At 59.9% G+C, this 15914-nt stretch overlaps 1 protein-coding gene across 1 annotated transcript in view; it reads left to right on the forward strand.

The window, feature by feature from the left end:
- Positions 1-15914, forward strand: part of RIMBP2 (RIMS binding protein 2) — a 93820-nt gene that overhangs the window by 25840 nt on the left and 52066 nt on the right. The window contains exon 4 of the mRNA XM_077761720.1: positions 6756-6806. Within this exon, the coding sequence (XP_077617846.1) occupies positions 6756-6806 (51 nt within the window). The remainder of the gene's footprint in view (positions 1-6755; positions 6807-15914) is intronic.

Here is a 15914-nt window from a genome sequence, read left to right on the forward strand (position 1 = left end):
CCCTGCCGGCACGGCCTCTCCCCCCGAGTTCGGGAGCAGACCTTGTGCCGGGTAGAGACCTTCCAAGGCTGCCCCTCCAGTCAAGGATGGATGTCGTTCAGCCGGTGCTGATGGGGACGGTCTATTACCTGCCGTGACGAGGTGGCCGGCGCTCCGAGAAGCAGCGTTTTCTCCCCAAAGGATGCGGCTCGCTGGCGTCCTGGCAGCAATGCTGCTCTTTTGTTTGCTCTCTGTGCGGAAGGGACCTCAGGAGCCCAGACACGGCTGCCTGGCCCCTGCACCTGCTCCCTGTGGCCCCAAAGCCCCAGGGCCCCCCCCCCCCCCCCCCCCCCCCCCCCCCCCCCCCCCCCGCCCCNNNNGCGCCTCCCACGCAGACAGAAGCCCGCGAAATACGTGTGTCCTGCCGGGAGCGACGGGCCGGTCTCTCTCAGCAGAGTGTTCCCAGCAGCCCAGGGCTCTTGTTACGAAGCCCCCGAGGCCGAGGCTGGAGCCAGTTCTGTTATCCCACTTCCCCGCGCTTTCCAGGTTCCCGTCTCCTTTCGTGGCTTTCCTCATGGTCTCTATTTTGGACACTCTGATGCCTCGTGATGGTGGGAGCAGAGAAGAGAAACGAATGCAAAGCAATGTGCCCATTTTGTAATTTCTCAGCACTCTCGTTTTTAAACAAAACATTTGAAGAGCAAGGTCGAACCTGGAGTGGAACAAGATGGGCAGCTTCTTCACAGTTTGTATTTGCGAAGGATTTCCACCAGGGAGGGCCAGCATGTTACTCACATTCAGCAACAAATGTGGGCTGTCTGCTCCCTGTGCCGGGGAAGGAGGCCCCTGGAGGGACGCGGGCCATGCCCGGCGGGCAGGAGTGTGCCCCTGACAGGTGCCGCCAAGCCCCAGGTGCTCTGCGGGAGCTTGATCTCATTGCAAGGTGAAGCGTCGAGGCAGGGGTGTAGCGGGGTCCAATGCGCTTCTTTCGAGCATCGCGCTGCGGATTAGTGTGTGGAGAGGCAGGGAGGCTGCTGGCCGCGGCTGTGAAGTCCAGAGTCTTGGACTGGGGCGGCGGCTGGAGAGGGAAGGCACGGACACATCTCAGCACCCGATTGGAGGGTGAACGATCCGCTCAGCGGCTGTGGTGGGAAGGGCAGGGGTGGGGCCTGTGGGGAGGGGGACGTCCAGGCTGACTCGGGGCCTGTCGGGCCTCGACGGTCACTGCAGTTCCTGAGAAAACGCACTGCAGCGGTGTGGTTCTGCACGTGCCGAGACCCAGTCTCACATGCGTCGGTTCGCGAGGGGCCCCAGGCTGCGTGGGGAGGGGCGTTGCTGGACAGGGCAACACTCTTGGGTGCCGTCGTTCGTGTTTCCATTTCCTGGGAAAAGACCATGGAGGGGGTGTTTCCTTCCCATGTAAACATCCCAGGGCCGTGGAGACCTGTGGACAGTGGACAGCCTGGGGTGGGGGACACTGGGCCTGGGCAGCCGTGGGGTCCCACGTCACAGGAATTAGAAAGCACTAAGAGAACAAATGACATCTTTACACTAAGAGAGGCCAGGTGCTTCCTGGGTGCCAGGGATGGTTTTTAACAAGAGTGACTTGATTCAAGCCCATGATGACCCTACAGAGTGTGTACCGTCGTCGTCCCGTTTCCGAATCGAGGAAGCTGGCCAGATGCCACGCGGCTAGGAAACAGCACACACTGGTTTGCTCTGAACCCGCCAGGCCGGGGTGCTCCCCCTTAAGGCTCGGGGCTGACCAAAGTCTGGCTCTTGTCCCCCTACCACGATAAAAGTACCAGAACTCTCTGAGGTCCAGAGACAGCAGGGTGATTGTTCTCTCTGACCAGAGCTCCCCGGCTTTCTTGAACCAACCCCCATGGATCCCCAGCCCTCCTCTTGGTGACGAAGTGGCCCTTGCTGTCACCCACACGGGGACATCACGCCAAAGGCTGGCCCTCTGTCCTCATCCTCTTGGACCCAGAGCAGCTGTGGGTGGTCAGTCCCTCTGCTCAGGCCTCCAGGACGCCACTGTGTGTGGTAATTTTCCATCCACTCAGATCCCTATAAACATCTTGGGCATTCCCATGACTGGGTCTGCAAACCACCTCTCCTCTCCGTCTACACTGGCTCCCGGGGCGACCTCACCTGGTCCTAAGGGTCTAAATACCAACGGTGCACGCCAGCTGTCACGCTAGCTGCCACACTGGCTCTCCACGCTGGCTGGTGGACCCCCTTCCTTCATCCAGCGACACCTCGGCGCCAATTCCAGATTGAACCGTGTCACTGGCAGCACTGACCCTGTACCCGCCCTGCCTGGCTCTGCACACGGCGGCATCTCCTTTTACGCATGGCCTTTCCTCTCCCCAGGAGTTGACTACCTCTGTCTGCTTAGTTCTGTGTGCCCGCCACTTCCTTTCCCCCGAACTGTCTGCCAGAGCCGCGGGTCCCTCCCAGGATGGTTACCTGTGGGGAGGCGGTAGCTCCACCTTCCCCAGTCTCTGCCTGGAGACCCCACCCCCCCCCGTCCACACTGGTTTCTCCTGGGACATCCCCTTCGCCCGCGTCTCGGGAACGCCCTTTACGCCCATCTCTGCTTTGCCAGATCGCCTGCAGTGTCCCTTTTCCTTGAGGGACAGCACGTGTATCAGTTCCTTTGAAACACAGGCAGGGCTTGGACACTCCTGCGTGGCTTCAGCCTCGCCCCTGGCGGGACCCGGGACCCAAGTCTTCCTTGGGGTGCCTCTGTCTCCCAGAAGTTCAGCTCATCCACCACCCAGTGAGGTGCCTGAGAGAAGGAAGCAGAAACATTGTTGAGGGAAGGAAAAAAAGATACAGATGCCAAGACTGTTGGAGTGGGAATCCGCCCACCCGTAGCTCTGGTAGCTGGGAAGGTGTCGTCTCAAAATACAGAAGGTGGCTGAGCAGGGCAGGACCCCCGGCTCTGCTGTGGGACACCCATCATGGGAATCGGGGAGCCCGGAGCTCAGTCCAGAATCCTCGCTTTCATCCAGTCAACAAACAGTTCAGTAATCATTGAGCCCCTCTTGTCAGTGATGTTTCAGGGGCTAGTGACACAGCAGTGAGTGAGGCAGGGTGGGAAGGGGCCACGGATAGTGACAGTCGGGACAGTGACACCCAACATTTATTTAATTTAATTTTTATGTTTGAGAGAGAGAGACAGAGCATGAGCAGGGGAGGTACAGAGAGAGAGGGAGACACAAAATTGGAAGCAGCTCCAGGCTCCGAACTGTCAGCACAGAGCCCGACGTGGGGCTCGAACCCACGAACCGTGAGATCGTGACCTGAGTTGGACACTTAACCGCCTGAGCCACCAAGGTGTCTGTGAACGTTTATGTTAAATGTGCAAAGTCCTGTTGTGAGTGGATGACGGAGGGTCACCGCCCGACCCTGACCCAGTGCCTGCTCGCCTCCCCTGAGTTCCGCCTCCCTGCCTCCTCGTCTCCCCACCCCTGCTTTTCTTGTCGTGCTGTGGCCACGCTGGCCTCTGTTCCTCAGCTGCACCAGATCTGCCCCCTCTCGGATCTTCGCCCGGGATGCCTGGTCCCCGGATGGCGGCAGAGCTGGCTTACCTTTGTGCCTGAAGTCTCTGCCCTGCCAACCCGCCTGACACGGGCTCCCCTCCCTGCCCCTGCGCCCATGGGGTGATGTGCCTGCTATCTGCTCAGTGCCACCGACTTGCCGATCGTCTGTCTCCAGAGAGGAGTGAGTGTCTGTGCTCCCAGATCGCTGCCCCACGGGGAGCAGGTGCTCGCAAACGTGGACAGTGAGGCACCGAGGGCACTGGACGGGGAATGAGCGGTGGTCCATCAGTGCCCCAGGAAGGGACTGCCGATATGGCCCCGCCCTGCCACGGCCCGCCCCCCAGCAGTCTGGTTCCCAGACCCGACCCTCCCTCTCTAGGTGACCGATGGCCAGACTCCAGCCTCATCGCTGCTTCCGACTTTGGATTTCTTGTTCAAGTGACATCTTTGCCTGAGGACAGTAGCCATGACAATGATCTAAGGGCTTTTCTGTATTTAAAATTCATCCGCAGACCTGACCGATTTTTCTGTGGCTTAGAGCTCCTCCCACGTGTGAAATGGTGGCTCTCTCGGCACCGTCACTGGATTGTGCCGTGAGAGAAGCTGAGCCCGCCACGTGGGTTGTGATCGGTGCTTTGCTTACGTTCCAAGGGCCTTTCCCGGATGCCTGTTGCGCATCCTCCCGTGATGGAGGATCACAGACTGACCCTAAGCCTGTGTTTGTTCAGTGGAGCACTCGCTCCCGGGCTGTGTGCTCCCGTGGTGCACGCCCGGGGTAGGCGTCTGTTCATCAGCTCGGACGGGAGGCTCCTCAGAGCCCCCAGCCCAGTTCCGTGACCACCGGCCGCTTGTCCGCAGCTCCCGCGATGCCCTCGCCTGCTGCACCCCCCCCAGCATCCAGTGGTCATCACAGTCAGTGGACGTTTGGTGCACGGCCCGTCCCAGCCAAGTGTCCAGACCTAGGGGCCAGCATGTCTGTACCCCTACGCCTCCCTGGGAGCCACCGCCCTGGATGCTGGGTCCCCTGGACGGCGGCCCGCATCCTTTGAATTGGACCCTGAGCCTCGGGGTCCCTCTCCCGTGTCCCCTTGCTCTGTAGGAGATTGTGCCTGCATGAAGGTCGCAGCTTCCCCGCAAGCTGGCAGCGGCCCCCAAATGAGCTTCACTTAAGCTGTTGCTTAGATGTTTTGAGAATTCAGCGCTGCCAATTTTAACTGTTAATTTTAACAATCTATTCTGATTGCCCAAATGGCCCAGCTTGCAATAGCCTACGAAAACGAACTCCCGATTCTCTCTTGAAGCCGGAAACCCAGCATTACCAAAAACTTGGCGGAGTTTTCATAGACTGCTTTGGGGTTTTTTTTTTTTTTTTTTTGGTTATTTTTCATCCTGCCAGTTGGAAACTATCTTTGACTCAACTGGCTTGACGGTGGGGTTATTTATAATCTCTATATGTTCTCTGGATGGCTGTTTCTTCTACCCTGTTTTGTTATTTCGTCGCTCTCATTTCTGCTTTGAAAGGAACGTTTTTCAGCACTCTGAAGATTGCATGAATTCAGGGACGGTGTGATCAGTCTGGGAGTCTGTTCGCTGCCCCTGCTCTCGAAGCCCCTCCTGGGGGAACAGCGCCCGTGAGGTGCATGTGGGTAAAGTCAACGGGAGTGTCAGCCTGCCTCGCAGTGCCCCACGTGCCGGGAAGCCGGGCTCCCGCCGCCTCCTGAGAGGCTGTTAAGATAACACTGTCTGGCTTCTTCGAGGTGGGTGGCCCTCCCTCATTACCATGCCGGCGCCCGCAGGCAGGGCTGCTCTAGAACCGAGAATTCTAAATGTCAGTCTCACTTGAGCATACGGATCCTTCATTAGTGCTCCAAATTCCAAGGCAGGTGCTTGCAGTAGCAGGAGACAGACCTCTCCAAAGACCCACTTCTGGGTTCTTTTGGGAATGAACCCAACGTGAGGGGGCATCCGTGTGGCCACAGGGTGCGGGGGCAGGCTTCCCTTCCTGGCGAGGGAGTCAACCTCGGGCTCTCACTGAACTCCAGCGCCTCCAGCTTGAAAGTGGGAAACGTATTCTCAAACAGCTGATGAGTGTGTCCATTAGGACTCTTGGTTTCGAGGGACAGAAAACAGAAAGGGGGTTTTAGTCGTGCACGTGGCTGAAACGGCAGGCTTCAGACGCGGCTGGATCCAGCACACCCCTGCCTTTGCTTTCCTCTGATTGGCTTCATGTTTGATTTCCAGCTGGAGGCCCCAGACCACTCCAGCCTCGCCCCTCATGGTGGCCAGACCGCTCTGGTGCTCCACACTGTCCTTGACTCTGGCTTGGATCCAGTAGGCGAGGAGTGTCTATCCCCTCTCCCCCAGCCTCCCCAGGCAAAGCATCTTTGCTGTAACCTGGCTGCACGCCTGCCCTTAAACCAGCCAGTGGAGTTGCATGTGGCACGGGGGCTGTGTCCCCAGAGCACTCCGGACTCTTCCCGGGAGAGGAGGCCGTGAGTGCCAGGCAGACAGGCAGCAGATATTCACTGGCATCACAAGGCCAGACCTCGGGTCTGCGGGGGACATCGGATGATAACGTTGTGTTTCGGTTTTGCGAGAACTCTCCATCTGGTTCGGGCAGCAGCCATCCTGAGAAACGGGTTTAGTGAAACTTGTAACATGTCTCGTTCTGTGGAGCAGATGGCTTTGCTTCAAGTACTTGGAGGAGGAGCGCCCCTGCTGTTGGCTGAGCTCCTGAGAACCTGCCAGGTGCTTGGGACCCTGTCTCTGCCTGTCCTAGGGCCTGGAGACATCCCATCCGACCTTCAGCTACTTGGGGCTCAAGTCTACATGGCGGTGGAAGGCAGTGGAGGGTACCTAGGGACATGGTGACGCGCCCAAGGCCTCGGGCAGCATCGTCCTGCCTTTCTGGGCCCAGCCACCTTTCGCACATGACCGCCCATCAGGAGTCAGGACCGGGACCGGGGCCTCCCCTCATGCTCCGCCCAGCCCATCCCTTCACTGCCAGATCAGGGCACGCTTTCTGGTTTTCACAACAAGCATCCCAGCTGGTCAGAATCCCTTCCATCTCTTCCGGAGGAGAGATAAACAAGAACTGATGTAGATCCTCAGAACTGTGGGGCTTCTTAGTGGGGATAATGCCCTCATGATCCGAACATTAATCTGATATTCTTTTCTTTCCCTTGCTTTAAGCCTTGACTGTTTTCTCTTTTTATCTTAAAAAAGGCTCAGGTTGAAGCTAAGAAGGAGCATGAAGGCGCCGTGCAGCTGCTAGAGGTAAGTGCCAGAGCTTGGCCAGCTGCCCGGGGCCGGGGGTGGGGGGGGTGAGCTCGGGGACAAACACGGGCATTCACGCCGCACCGAAGCGGCTCACGGCTTCGAGCACCCACTGGGCACCAGTCACTAGTGCTGAGTGCCCGTCCCCACGTGGGGTCTGCACGCACAGCGACCACACAGAGAGGGGACGCCCTGTCCCCATGGCCACACTGCCTGCCTTGGAGCTGGGGGCCGCAGATCTGACCTGCTGTCCCCCGTGGGTGCCTCTTGGGTGGCGTGTGAGGAGGACGAGGGCACGCTTTTGCACGGGAATAAGGAGAGAGCGTGGCTGGGCCTTTCCCATGGGCGCCCAGCCGCGGACGGACCATGCAGGGGACATTTTTGGGGACGGCACTGATCCTGGGGAAGCATTTGGCAGTGGTATCTCAGGAGGCATTTGCAGAGCCAGAGGGAGACGACAGAGGTGATCAAAGGGTGACCGGCATCTGCGGTGACTGCTGCCTCAGCACTGTCCCCAGTGAACAGCCGGCGGGGGGGCTTCTCCACAGCCATTCCCGGTGGTGCCGGGGAGGGCTCAGCAGGGAGCTGGTGCAAAGTCCCACCCGCATGGGGTCCTGGGAGGAGTGGCCACACCTCTGTCCCTCGCCTGGGGCCTGACAGCGCCCCGGGAGTGGCAGATGCGCAGGTCTGGACGAACTCAGGCTCCCCCCGAGGCCCAGCCACCTGTACGCTGTGTGCGTGGTAAATGGGGCTAACACGCTGGGTCTCCCACCGGCACAGACAGAGGTCAGGCCGTCAGCGACCCCTTCCCTCAGATGCACAGGCGTGGGGTGTTGCTAGGCCTGCCATCCCCAGGCACGGAACGCGGCTGTCCCCCGAGATGACCTCGTCCTTCCCCCGCAGGGGACCAGCGGCCACGGACAGCCGCGTGTGTGCTTTTCTCACATCTCTTACGTTGCCTTTTAACATCTATTCCTCCCGCAGGGAAAGGTCGCTTCACTACCATCACATGTATTAAAATTGATTTTTTGAGAGCGTCCATTAGCTAATGAATATCTGGAGGGGTGAGTGTGATGAATGGCAGGGGGAATACATAACCCAAGAGAATGGAGACAGACCCCCGAGTGGCCGTGCTTCTCCCTGACAGATGACCTCCGCCCCTGCCTGACCCCCCCACACCACCCCCCACTTCCATTCAGACCGTCTTCTGGCTGCACGTCTGCCTCCTGTCCCCATCGCCCGGAGCCCACTGGCTTCACGTCCTCCTTCCCACCCGCACCCGGAGCTGCCTGCCGAGCCCCAAGCGCCGTGCGGGCTTCGGGACGTGGTGGTACCATGACGCGCGTTGGGTTTAACGCATGGGAAAGGCCGTGCAGATGTGCTGAGAATGCTCTGTCTTCTTTTGTTTACAACATCGTCCTGTGATTGCGTCCTGCTTTGCGCTTCACCCAGAGCACCCTGGACAGCATGCAGGTATTTGAGGGAAGCTCGTGTCCCCGCATGTGCTTGGCGATGCCTCCCCGTGCATGGGGCGCCCCTGGGTCCCTGGGCCGGCTCAACCCACGTCTTCTACCACCGCTACCGGCAGCTGGTGGTTCCTCCTGATGCAGCGGGGCTGGGGGCTCGGGGAGCCACTTGCAGGGGGTATGGGGGGCCCCAGGGCACAGGCTCTGGTCTCGCATGTGTTGAGCAGGCCCAGCGAACCTGGTCTCCCGTTTTCCTCCGAGGCTGTAGCGGTCAATCTGGGAGGGCGTCTCCGAGCCCTGATGACCGTGCGGTGGGGTGGGAACTGGCAAGGCTGATTGTGCCCTCGGGGTCCGGGGGCCAGAGCCCAGGATGCAGCCGCTCTGTCATCAGGATTCGGTCCTGGCCTCTGATCACTCCGCCTTTTGTGTTTGTGCTGTGGGCTTACCTTTTTCCACTAACAAGCTGCCGTGCTTCTCACTAACTCCCCTGCCCCCGGGGAGCGAGAGGAACCGCGTGTCCCTCTGAACGGGGTTTTGAGTGTTTTCCAAAACTCTGAGTCGGATCACGTATTCACAGAAGGGAGGATTTTCCCACTTTGAGGACCAGTGGTTCTCAAAGTTGGGTTCCAGGCCAGCAGTGTCTGCATTACCTGGGAGCTTGTTAGAAACTCAGGCTCTTGGGTCCTGCCCACCCTGCGGGGTCAGACACTCTGGAGGGGCAGCCAGGACCCTGGGGGGGCGGGTCCCAGTTCTGATGCAGCTCGTGTCTGGGAGGCATAGTTTGGTGTCTGCAAGGCTGGTCCGGGGAAGGAGAGCGTATGGGACCAGCCATCCCCTCGGGTCTTGGCCGATCTGTGGCTCAGCATCTTAGTGACCTGAGCTTCCACCCCTCTGGCCCCCCACTGTCACCAGATGTGTTGATGGGGGGCATCTGCAGCTTGCCACATGCTTGTGCTGGAACGTGGCTGTGTCCCTGGAGGGTCTGTGCATCCTACGCAGCACGCTGGTCTCCTCTACTGGTCAGGTGTTATCCTCAGCGCAACAGCCTAGAACAGCCCTTGCCTTGCCCAGCGAGACAGTAAACAGGACTAGTAAGGACTGCCTCAAGACACATGATATACATAAAACCCGTCAGAGCATTGGTGTGGTCAGAGCCGGGTCTGTGGGTGTCCCAGACCCCATTTTCTGATGAGTGGATGACCAGGATGTTTGGGGGCAAGAGGAGGGGAGCTGGGTCTATTCCTGTTCAGGACGCGTGCAGAGTCCCAGCACCCACAGACTCGCTGGGGCTAGCTTCGGGGCTTAGCAAAGACGGGTGTCGGGAACGAACTGAAAATAGAGCTCTTCCAGAATCCAGACAGAGCACCCTGTTAGCACTTTATTAAACACGTTATGAGGGAGTTATTTCAAGACAAAGAAGTGGAGTGTTTTGAAATCAATAATAGTAACAACAAAAATAGCATGGACTGTAGTGTTTATTGAACTCTTACTTTGTGCCAAGCGCTGTTGTAAGGATGCCCCTATGGACGTCTAGGACATAGTGCGCATATTCACTTAATCTCCACGACAGCTGAGCACAGTCAGGTTAAGTGACTTGGCCAAGACAAGCTAGTAGGAAGCAAAATTGGGACTCAAACCCCAGGAAGTTGGTGCCAGAGCCCAGACCTTCAGCCTCTGCGCTGCAGCCTGGCTTCCCGGGCCCTCACTGTCCTGTCCTCACCGGGAGCTGGGCTCTGCTCTGCTACCGGCGAAACTGCAGCAAGAGTGGAATCACACAATGGTTGCGCACGCCATATGGTCACTAGCCGCCGGGCACCGGACCCGGTGAGGTGGCCCCTGTTGTCCTCTTCACTGGGCAGTCAGGCACAGAGATGGAGCCACGTGCCCAGGGACGCACAGCTCGCAAGAGCAGAGCTGGGCCCCTGAGGGCAGGCGGGCCCCCTGGGGACGCTGTCTGGGGCGGCCGAGGAGAGGTGTGCAGGGGAGCGTAGGCTCTCCCAGGGTGGGAGGGGGCAGCCTCTGGGGTCTGTTGTGGGGCTTGCGGTCGCAGTGTCCGTGCTGTGTGCTTTGCGTGTGCGTTTTGGCTGCTCTGTGGCTCATAACCCACGCGGCTTCCTAGCGCTTCACTCCTTTGCCCCCAGCTTGCTGGTCGTCCGCTCGTGGACGAGGCAGAATCAGCCTGCGACGCCAGATGCTCACCCTCACAGGCTCCTTTCACCCCAGGGTTGCATTTGGGGAGACTTCCCAGAGCAGACAGCACACTCCTGAGCCAGACAGGCCTGGGGTCTCCTTGAGGCGGGACCCAGCCTCTGGGCTGTGTCGTGTCTTCCCTGGGCTCTAGGTCCCTTTGCCTTGTGAAAATACTAAACACTACATTTTGCACACGTCTGCCTGGGTGTCCAGAGGAATGTCATCCAGGTTGGAGTCATTCTTCTTATATTCTTTTCCTGATTTTCAAGGAAACCAAAATGCAAACATTCCCACGGGTCCCTAAATGTGCTGGTGCCGTGTCGCTGGGCCCTGAGGGAGGCGTCACCCTGCTGGGTGGGTGTTAGCATACTTGGTGACCAGGTGGTGAGTGAGTGAGCATGTGGGTGAAGGAGCACATGGGTTTGGACCCATCAGAAAGCTGGGCCTGGTTCCCAGGTGCAGGCGTAAGGTTAGGCTCAGGTGTGCTTAGCAACAAATCACAGTCTCACATTGAACACAGAAAGGTCACTTGTCGGTGATGCCCACCGCGCCCCTGGAAGGCCCCCGAGAACCCCCCTCGGGGCTCCTGCCTCCTGTGGCTGTGCCGTCTGGAGCACACAGCTTCCCGGTGACTGCGGCAGGGACAGCTCATGCACGCTCTTCTGTGTCACCTGTGCACTGGCCATACCAGTGACACTTCACTACGAGAGAAGCCAGAAGTCCAGGAAACGAAGCTGAACGTGGTTGACCCAGTCATCGCCCCTCCCTCACTTGAATTTTAGAATCCTCAAGACATCCCGGTTTGGATACTGAGAATCTGAGAGGTGGGCACACAAAGTTTTATACTTAACATTTTAGGTCCTATGTGTCTCAGGAAGTCTCTCTGCCCAGGAATCGTGGTGGGCATGGGGCCTCTGCCCCTCACCCCGGAAGCAGCCTTAGCAGCTCGTCCCCCTGAGTCCCTACCAGAAGACGAGGTGCTTAGGGACAAGGAAGTTATGTACGCTCCAGTATTTGGGAGTTTGGCCGCCCCAGGGCCGACCCCACGTCTCGCTCTGCATCCCAGATGCCACCGTCTCCGCCCATCGTTGGCACCCCTGAGGGCGAAACGGGAGCTCTGAGGGCCTGCCAGCGAGCCCCATCCGTCCCCGTGAAGCCACGTGACAGGCGTGCGTCCGTACCGCAGCGGGGGCTCCCATGTCAGACCCACCAGCTCAGAATCCAGTGCCGTTTAAGTTGGACGGTTTGATAACTGCTTAATCGTATGAGCCAAAGCAAGTGTTTAAGANCGACAGGCGTGCGTCCGTACCGCAGCGGGGGCTCCCGTGGTCAGACCCACCAGCTCAGAATCCAGTGCCGTTTAAGTTGGACGGTTTGATAACTGCTTAATCGTATGAGCCAAAGCAAGTGTTTAAGACTCTCGTGTTTTATCAGTGCTGGGTCCACACATCATAGAATGCAAGGCATCAACTGAAGAGACGGCTTCCCTTACCAGAGTCTCCCCTTGGCTACGGCGCGGTTCCATTCTGGGGTCAAGACTGCATTGTCCTGCGGAGGTTCCGGAACTCAGAGCCCTTTCAGTGAATTTACATGGATTTTCCCGTGTGCTGTGCTTGCAGGGAAGAGCCAGCCCAGGCAGGGGTATTAAACTGGCAGCGGACGGCATTCCTTAGTTCACGGGGTCACTGGGCAAACAACACTGAGTGTCCCCTCGGATGGTGAAACGTAGCAGATTCTGATAGAGTTGCACGGGCTCTAAGGTGCTGAAGAGCCATCCGAATGGTGGGGGGTATGAGGGAGCTTGGGTGACTGAGGTACTAGGATTGCTGCCCCCCCAGCCCCCAGCAGCATCCGTGCTGAGGCCCAAAGGGGGTGGAAGGTTCCTAGCTTCCACTAATGGAGCCCCTACCCTGCCCCCCAGGGTCTGACTTTGCAGTTCGGCATTGGGTTCTGGAAGACACGCTTCACCCGTTATCGGCAAAGACAGCGAGGCCCACTGAGGTTGGGTGGCTTGCGTCCAGGTCCCCGTGAATGAGTGGGGGCATCTAGGACCTAGAGCCAGCTCAGAGCCTGGGTTCAGAGAGGCCTGGCCCTGCCCGGCCACTGCCTGCGTGTGTGACCCTGGCTTTTGTGCGTCTTGGCTTTGTTTTCCTCACTCTGCCGTGGGCTCGTACCACCTTATGCCATGGGTCCCCCTGACCGTGCGTGAGAGTGAGAGCCCCTGGCAGCGCCTGGCACGTAGCAGGCGTGTGGCAGGCATGTGGCCTGCGTAAATGGCCCCGCACTCCTGTTTGCACGTTGGGACGCCACACATGGCTGTTACCCCAGCCTGCCCGGGGCGCTCCCTGGTTTCACCTACTGCTCTGCTGACTCACGGCGGCCTTGCTTGGACACGGATTACAGGGCACGGCACCCCCGCGCCTGTCCCCCACGGAGCCGGAAGTGAGCTGAGAACTGCCCGGTGCCGGGGCTGGCCCCGCCAGCAGTCGTGCTTGTGATGTGTGTCCTGCTCTCTTTATGAGTACTGCGTCCCAGTGGGCACGTCCCGCACTTCTGCCAGGGGTGGTGCGGTCTCTTCCCACCGCGACCAGAACACGGCCGGCCGCTTCTGAGTGGCCCCACTCCCGATGCCTGCAGGGGGCCAGCTCCCCAGGGGGCCACCCGCTGGGAGGGGACAGTGCCCTGAATGCTGAAAAACACAGATGTTCAAACAAGCCAGCCAGGTGGATCAGCGGGGTCGAGGCTGCCTTTCCTCCTGCTGGTGATGCTGGGACCCTCACAGGCTCCTCCCAGGTGCTGGCCCGCCCCGCCCCCCCCCCCCACCCCCCGCGCCCCAGCCAGTCTGCTCTTGGCTGGTCCCTCGGGCATCCTGCTCTGTCTGACCTCTAACACCTGCTTGCCCTTCGGGCTCCATTCAATAGTCGTTCTCTCCGGAACCCTGGTGNCCCTCCTCTCTTCCAGAAGGGGGAGAGCCCGGTGGAGTTTCTGGAGGGTGTGTCCTCCCGCGCGACGTGCTTTGGGTGTAATGGGTCTCTAGCTCCCATCTCCTCGCTATCCTGACTCCCACCCACCCAGACAGGAACCCGAAGCTTCTGGGCTCTGAGGTTGACATCCTGACACCCCACAGCCACTTCCCTTGCTGCCCGGAGGGGAGGTGAGGCCAGGAGCTGGAGAGGCAGTTGGGTGTGGGCAGCTCGACTCCTCCGCTCTCTCTGGGAGCAAGTGCAGGTGGGGAGAGGTTTGGCCGCCCCCCTACAGCTTTGCTCCTGGGTATGATGGAAGCAGGGCTCAGACCGGGTCGCCCCACGCGGACAGATGCGGGCTAGGCAAACGCCCTGACAAACAGGCACCAAACAGCATGTCTGTGTTCGTCCTGTAGCCCAGCGACGTCCCACCTGCACCGTTAGGACCTTCTGCTGTCAGCTCCCACGGAAGGTTTGCTCGAGGGGAGACCTCGGCCTGACGGAGCCTGGGGCCTGTGGCCTCGGAACCAGTATCTGGACACAGGTCCGCTCGAGGCTTGGGGCCTGTGGTCTTCCGCTCCCTTCACTCAAGGGGGGGATGGCACTACGATATCTGAATGCCGTTAACGTCCCCGATAATCGTCCATTTCTCCCATTCATCATGCTTAGGATAAAGCTGATCGTCCCGTCAGGGTGGTTTGGTCTTCCTGATTTGCGCCGTGCTAGTGAGCATGGCTGGCGCTAGAGGCACGGGGGCGGACGACTCCGGCGGGAGGCTCCGGATGGTAGCGGCCTCACGTCTGTGCTGCCCACCCCAGGAAGGGCGCCGCTGAGGTGGGCACTCATTGCTCTGGAGTAGGAGTCCCTGCTGTTCACCCAGGAAGCCGGTAACCTCCCCGTCTGAGAGCCCTCATCCTGTGTGCCCAGGGTCACCCGCGGCCACAAGGGCCGCCCAGCCCAGCCCGAGCCGGCGCTGGAAACACCAGCCGGGAGGCACGGAGGAGCCGTGCCGTCTGTAGATGGGACTCGTCGGCCTGGACTGTTTACGGGCCTCTGAAATGCTAACCAGCATTTAAAAACTGAGAGATGTCACGTTACACTGAAGATTCTCTGCTCCTTTTGGGTGAATAGAAGTTGTGCCCATGGTGGGTCTGGACCAGCGCTGAGTGGGTGCACACGGAGCGCGCACGCCCTGGTTTGCCGTGTCCCCGCTGCATCCTGCGGGCTGCCCCCCCGCCCCCCGCTAGCCCCCGTGGATGCCCCAGGCACTCCAGTGCTCTGAAGTCCCCTCCGGCAGAGCCAGCACGCCTGTCCGTCCCCTCTCCCCGGCCCCAGGGGAGGCGGCACATCATGGTCCCCATCGCTGGAGGGGACCCTGGACCTAGAAACACAGCCTGGAAGGGGGGAGTCACTGAGGGCCATTCTCAGGGAGCTCAGGTCCTGGTCTGCCAGCAGCGGGTGCGAAGGACGCCGTGGTCACGGTAGCACAGGAAGGGTGCCGGGTGCCTCTGTGTGCCCGTCTCCCCTGCGTGTGCGCCCTGCAGGGCCCGGCCAGGGCTGCTCAGTTGCCCTCTTCCGTCTCTGTGCCCCGCCCTGTCCCGGGAGCCCTGAGTCAGGCAGCTCGGGCCGGCCCCAGGTGTGTCATGTACGTGGGGGCCCGGGGCGACCCGGCCGTGCTCCCCACGTGACACCGTTCATGCGCCACCAAGGTGTTCCTGGCGCCTGCAGCATCCTGTCTTATTTTCGTTAAAACTGCTCCGTTCTAAAACCTTTTTATTTTGAAATAATTTTAGACGCACAGAAAGTTACATAAACAGCCACGGCCCTTCCCGCGTTCCCGTCACTGGGCCCCAGGGGCCGTGTTGGCGCAGGCCCGGCCCAGGCTGCAGGCCGCATCGGGTGCAGCGCATTCTACGTTCTGCGTTCATCTTCCCCCTTCTGTGTACGGTTCCGTGCGGTCGGTTGTCCGTAGAGATTCTCATGGCCGCCATGGGGATACGGATTCCACCTCCCTGAAGACACCCCTCCCGTTACCCCTTGGGAGCCACACCCTCCCCCCTGCCCCGAAAACCAGTGATTGTTGTCCATCACTCTAGAGTGCTGTCATTTCTAGAATGTCGCGTAAGCCAGGGATCTGTTTGCTACTTTCAGCGACGCCCCTCCTCACGCACACACGGGTACTGAGGATCTCGTCTGCTGGTGTTTGACCTGACGCACACAAACACGAGCTCACGGCGTTTCAGTGGTGCTTGTGTTCTCCACGGGCCACCTACCGCCCCCCACACCAGCGCCGGCGCCTGGGAGCCCACCTGGATAACCCAGGGGAGCTCAGGCTTTCTGGGGCCCCTTGCCTGAGGTACGAAGTAGACCCTCCCTGTCCCCCAAAGGCTCATGGCTCCACCCTCGGGCAAATGTTGCCGTGTTCTGAGGTCAGAGCTGTGGCTCGCTGACGGGGCAGCCAGGCTGGGGGCGGGGGACACGCTGTCCCT

The sequence above is a fragment of the Crocuta crocuta genome, unplaced genomic scaffold, assembly GCF_008692635.1.
Source record: "Crocuta crocuta isolate KB4526 unplaced genomic scaffold, BGI_CrCroc_1.0 scaffold862, whole genome shotgun sequence".
Taxonomy (NCBI): domain Eukaryota; kingdom Metazoa; phylum Chordata; class Mammalia; order Carnivora; family Hyaenidae; genus Crocuta; species Crocuta crocuta.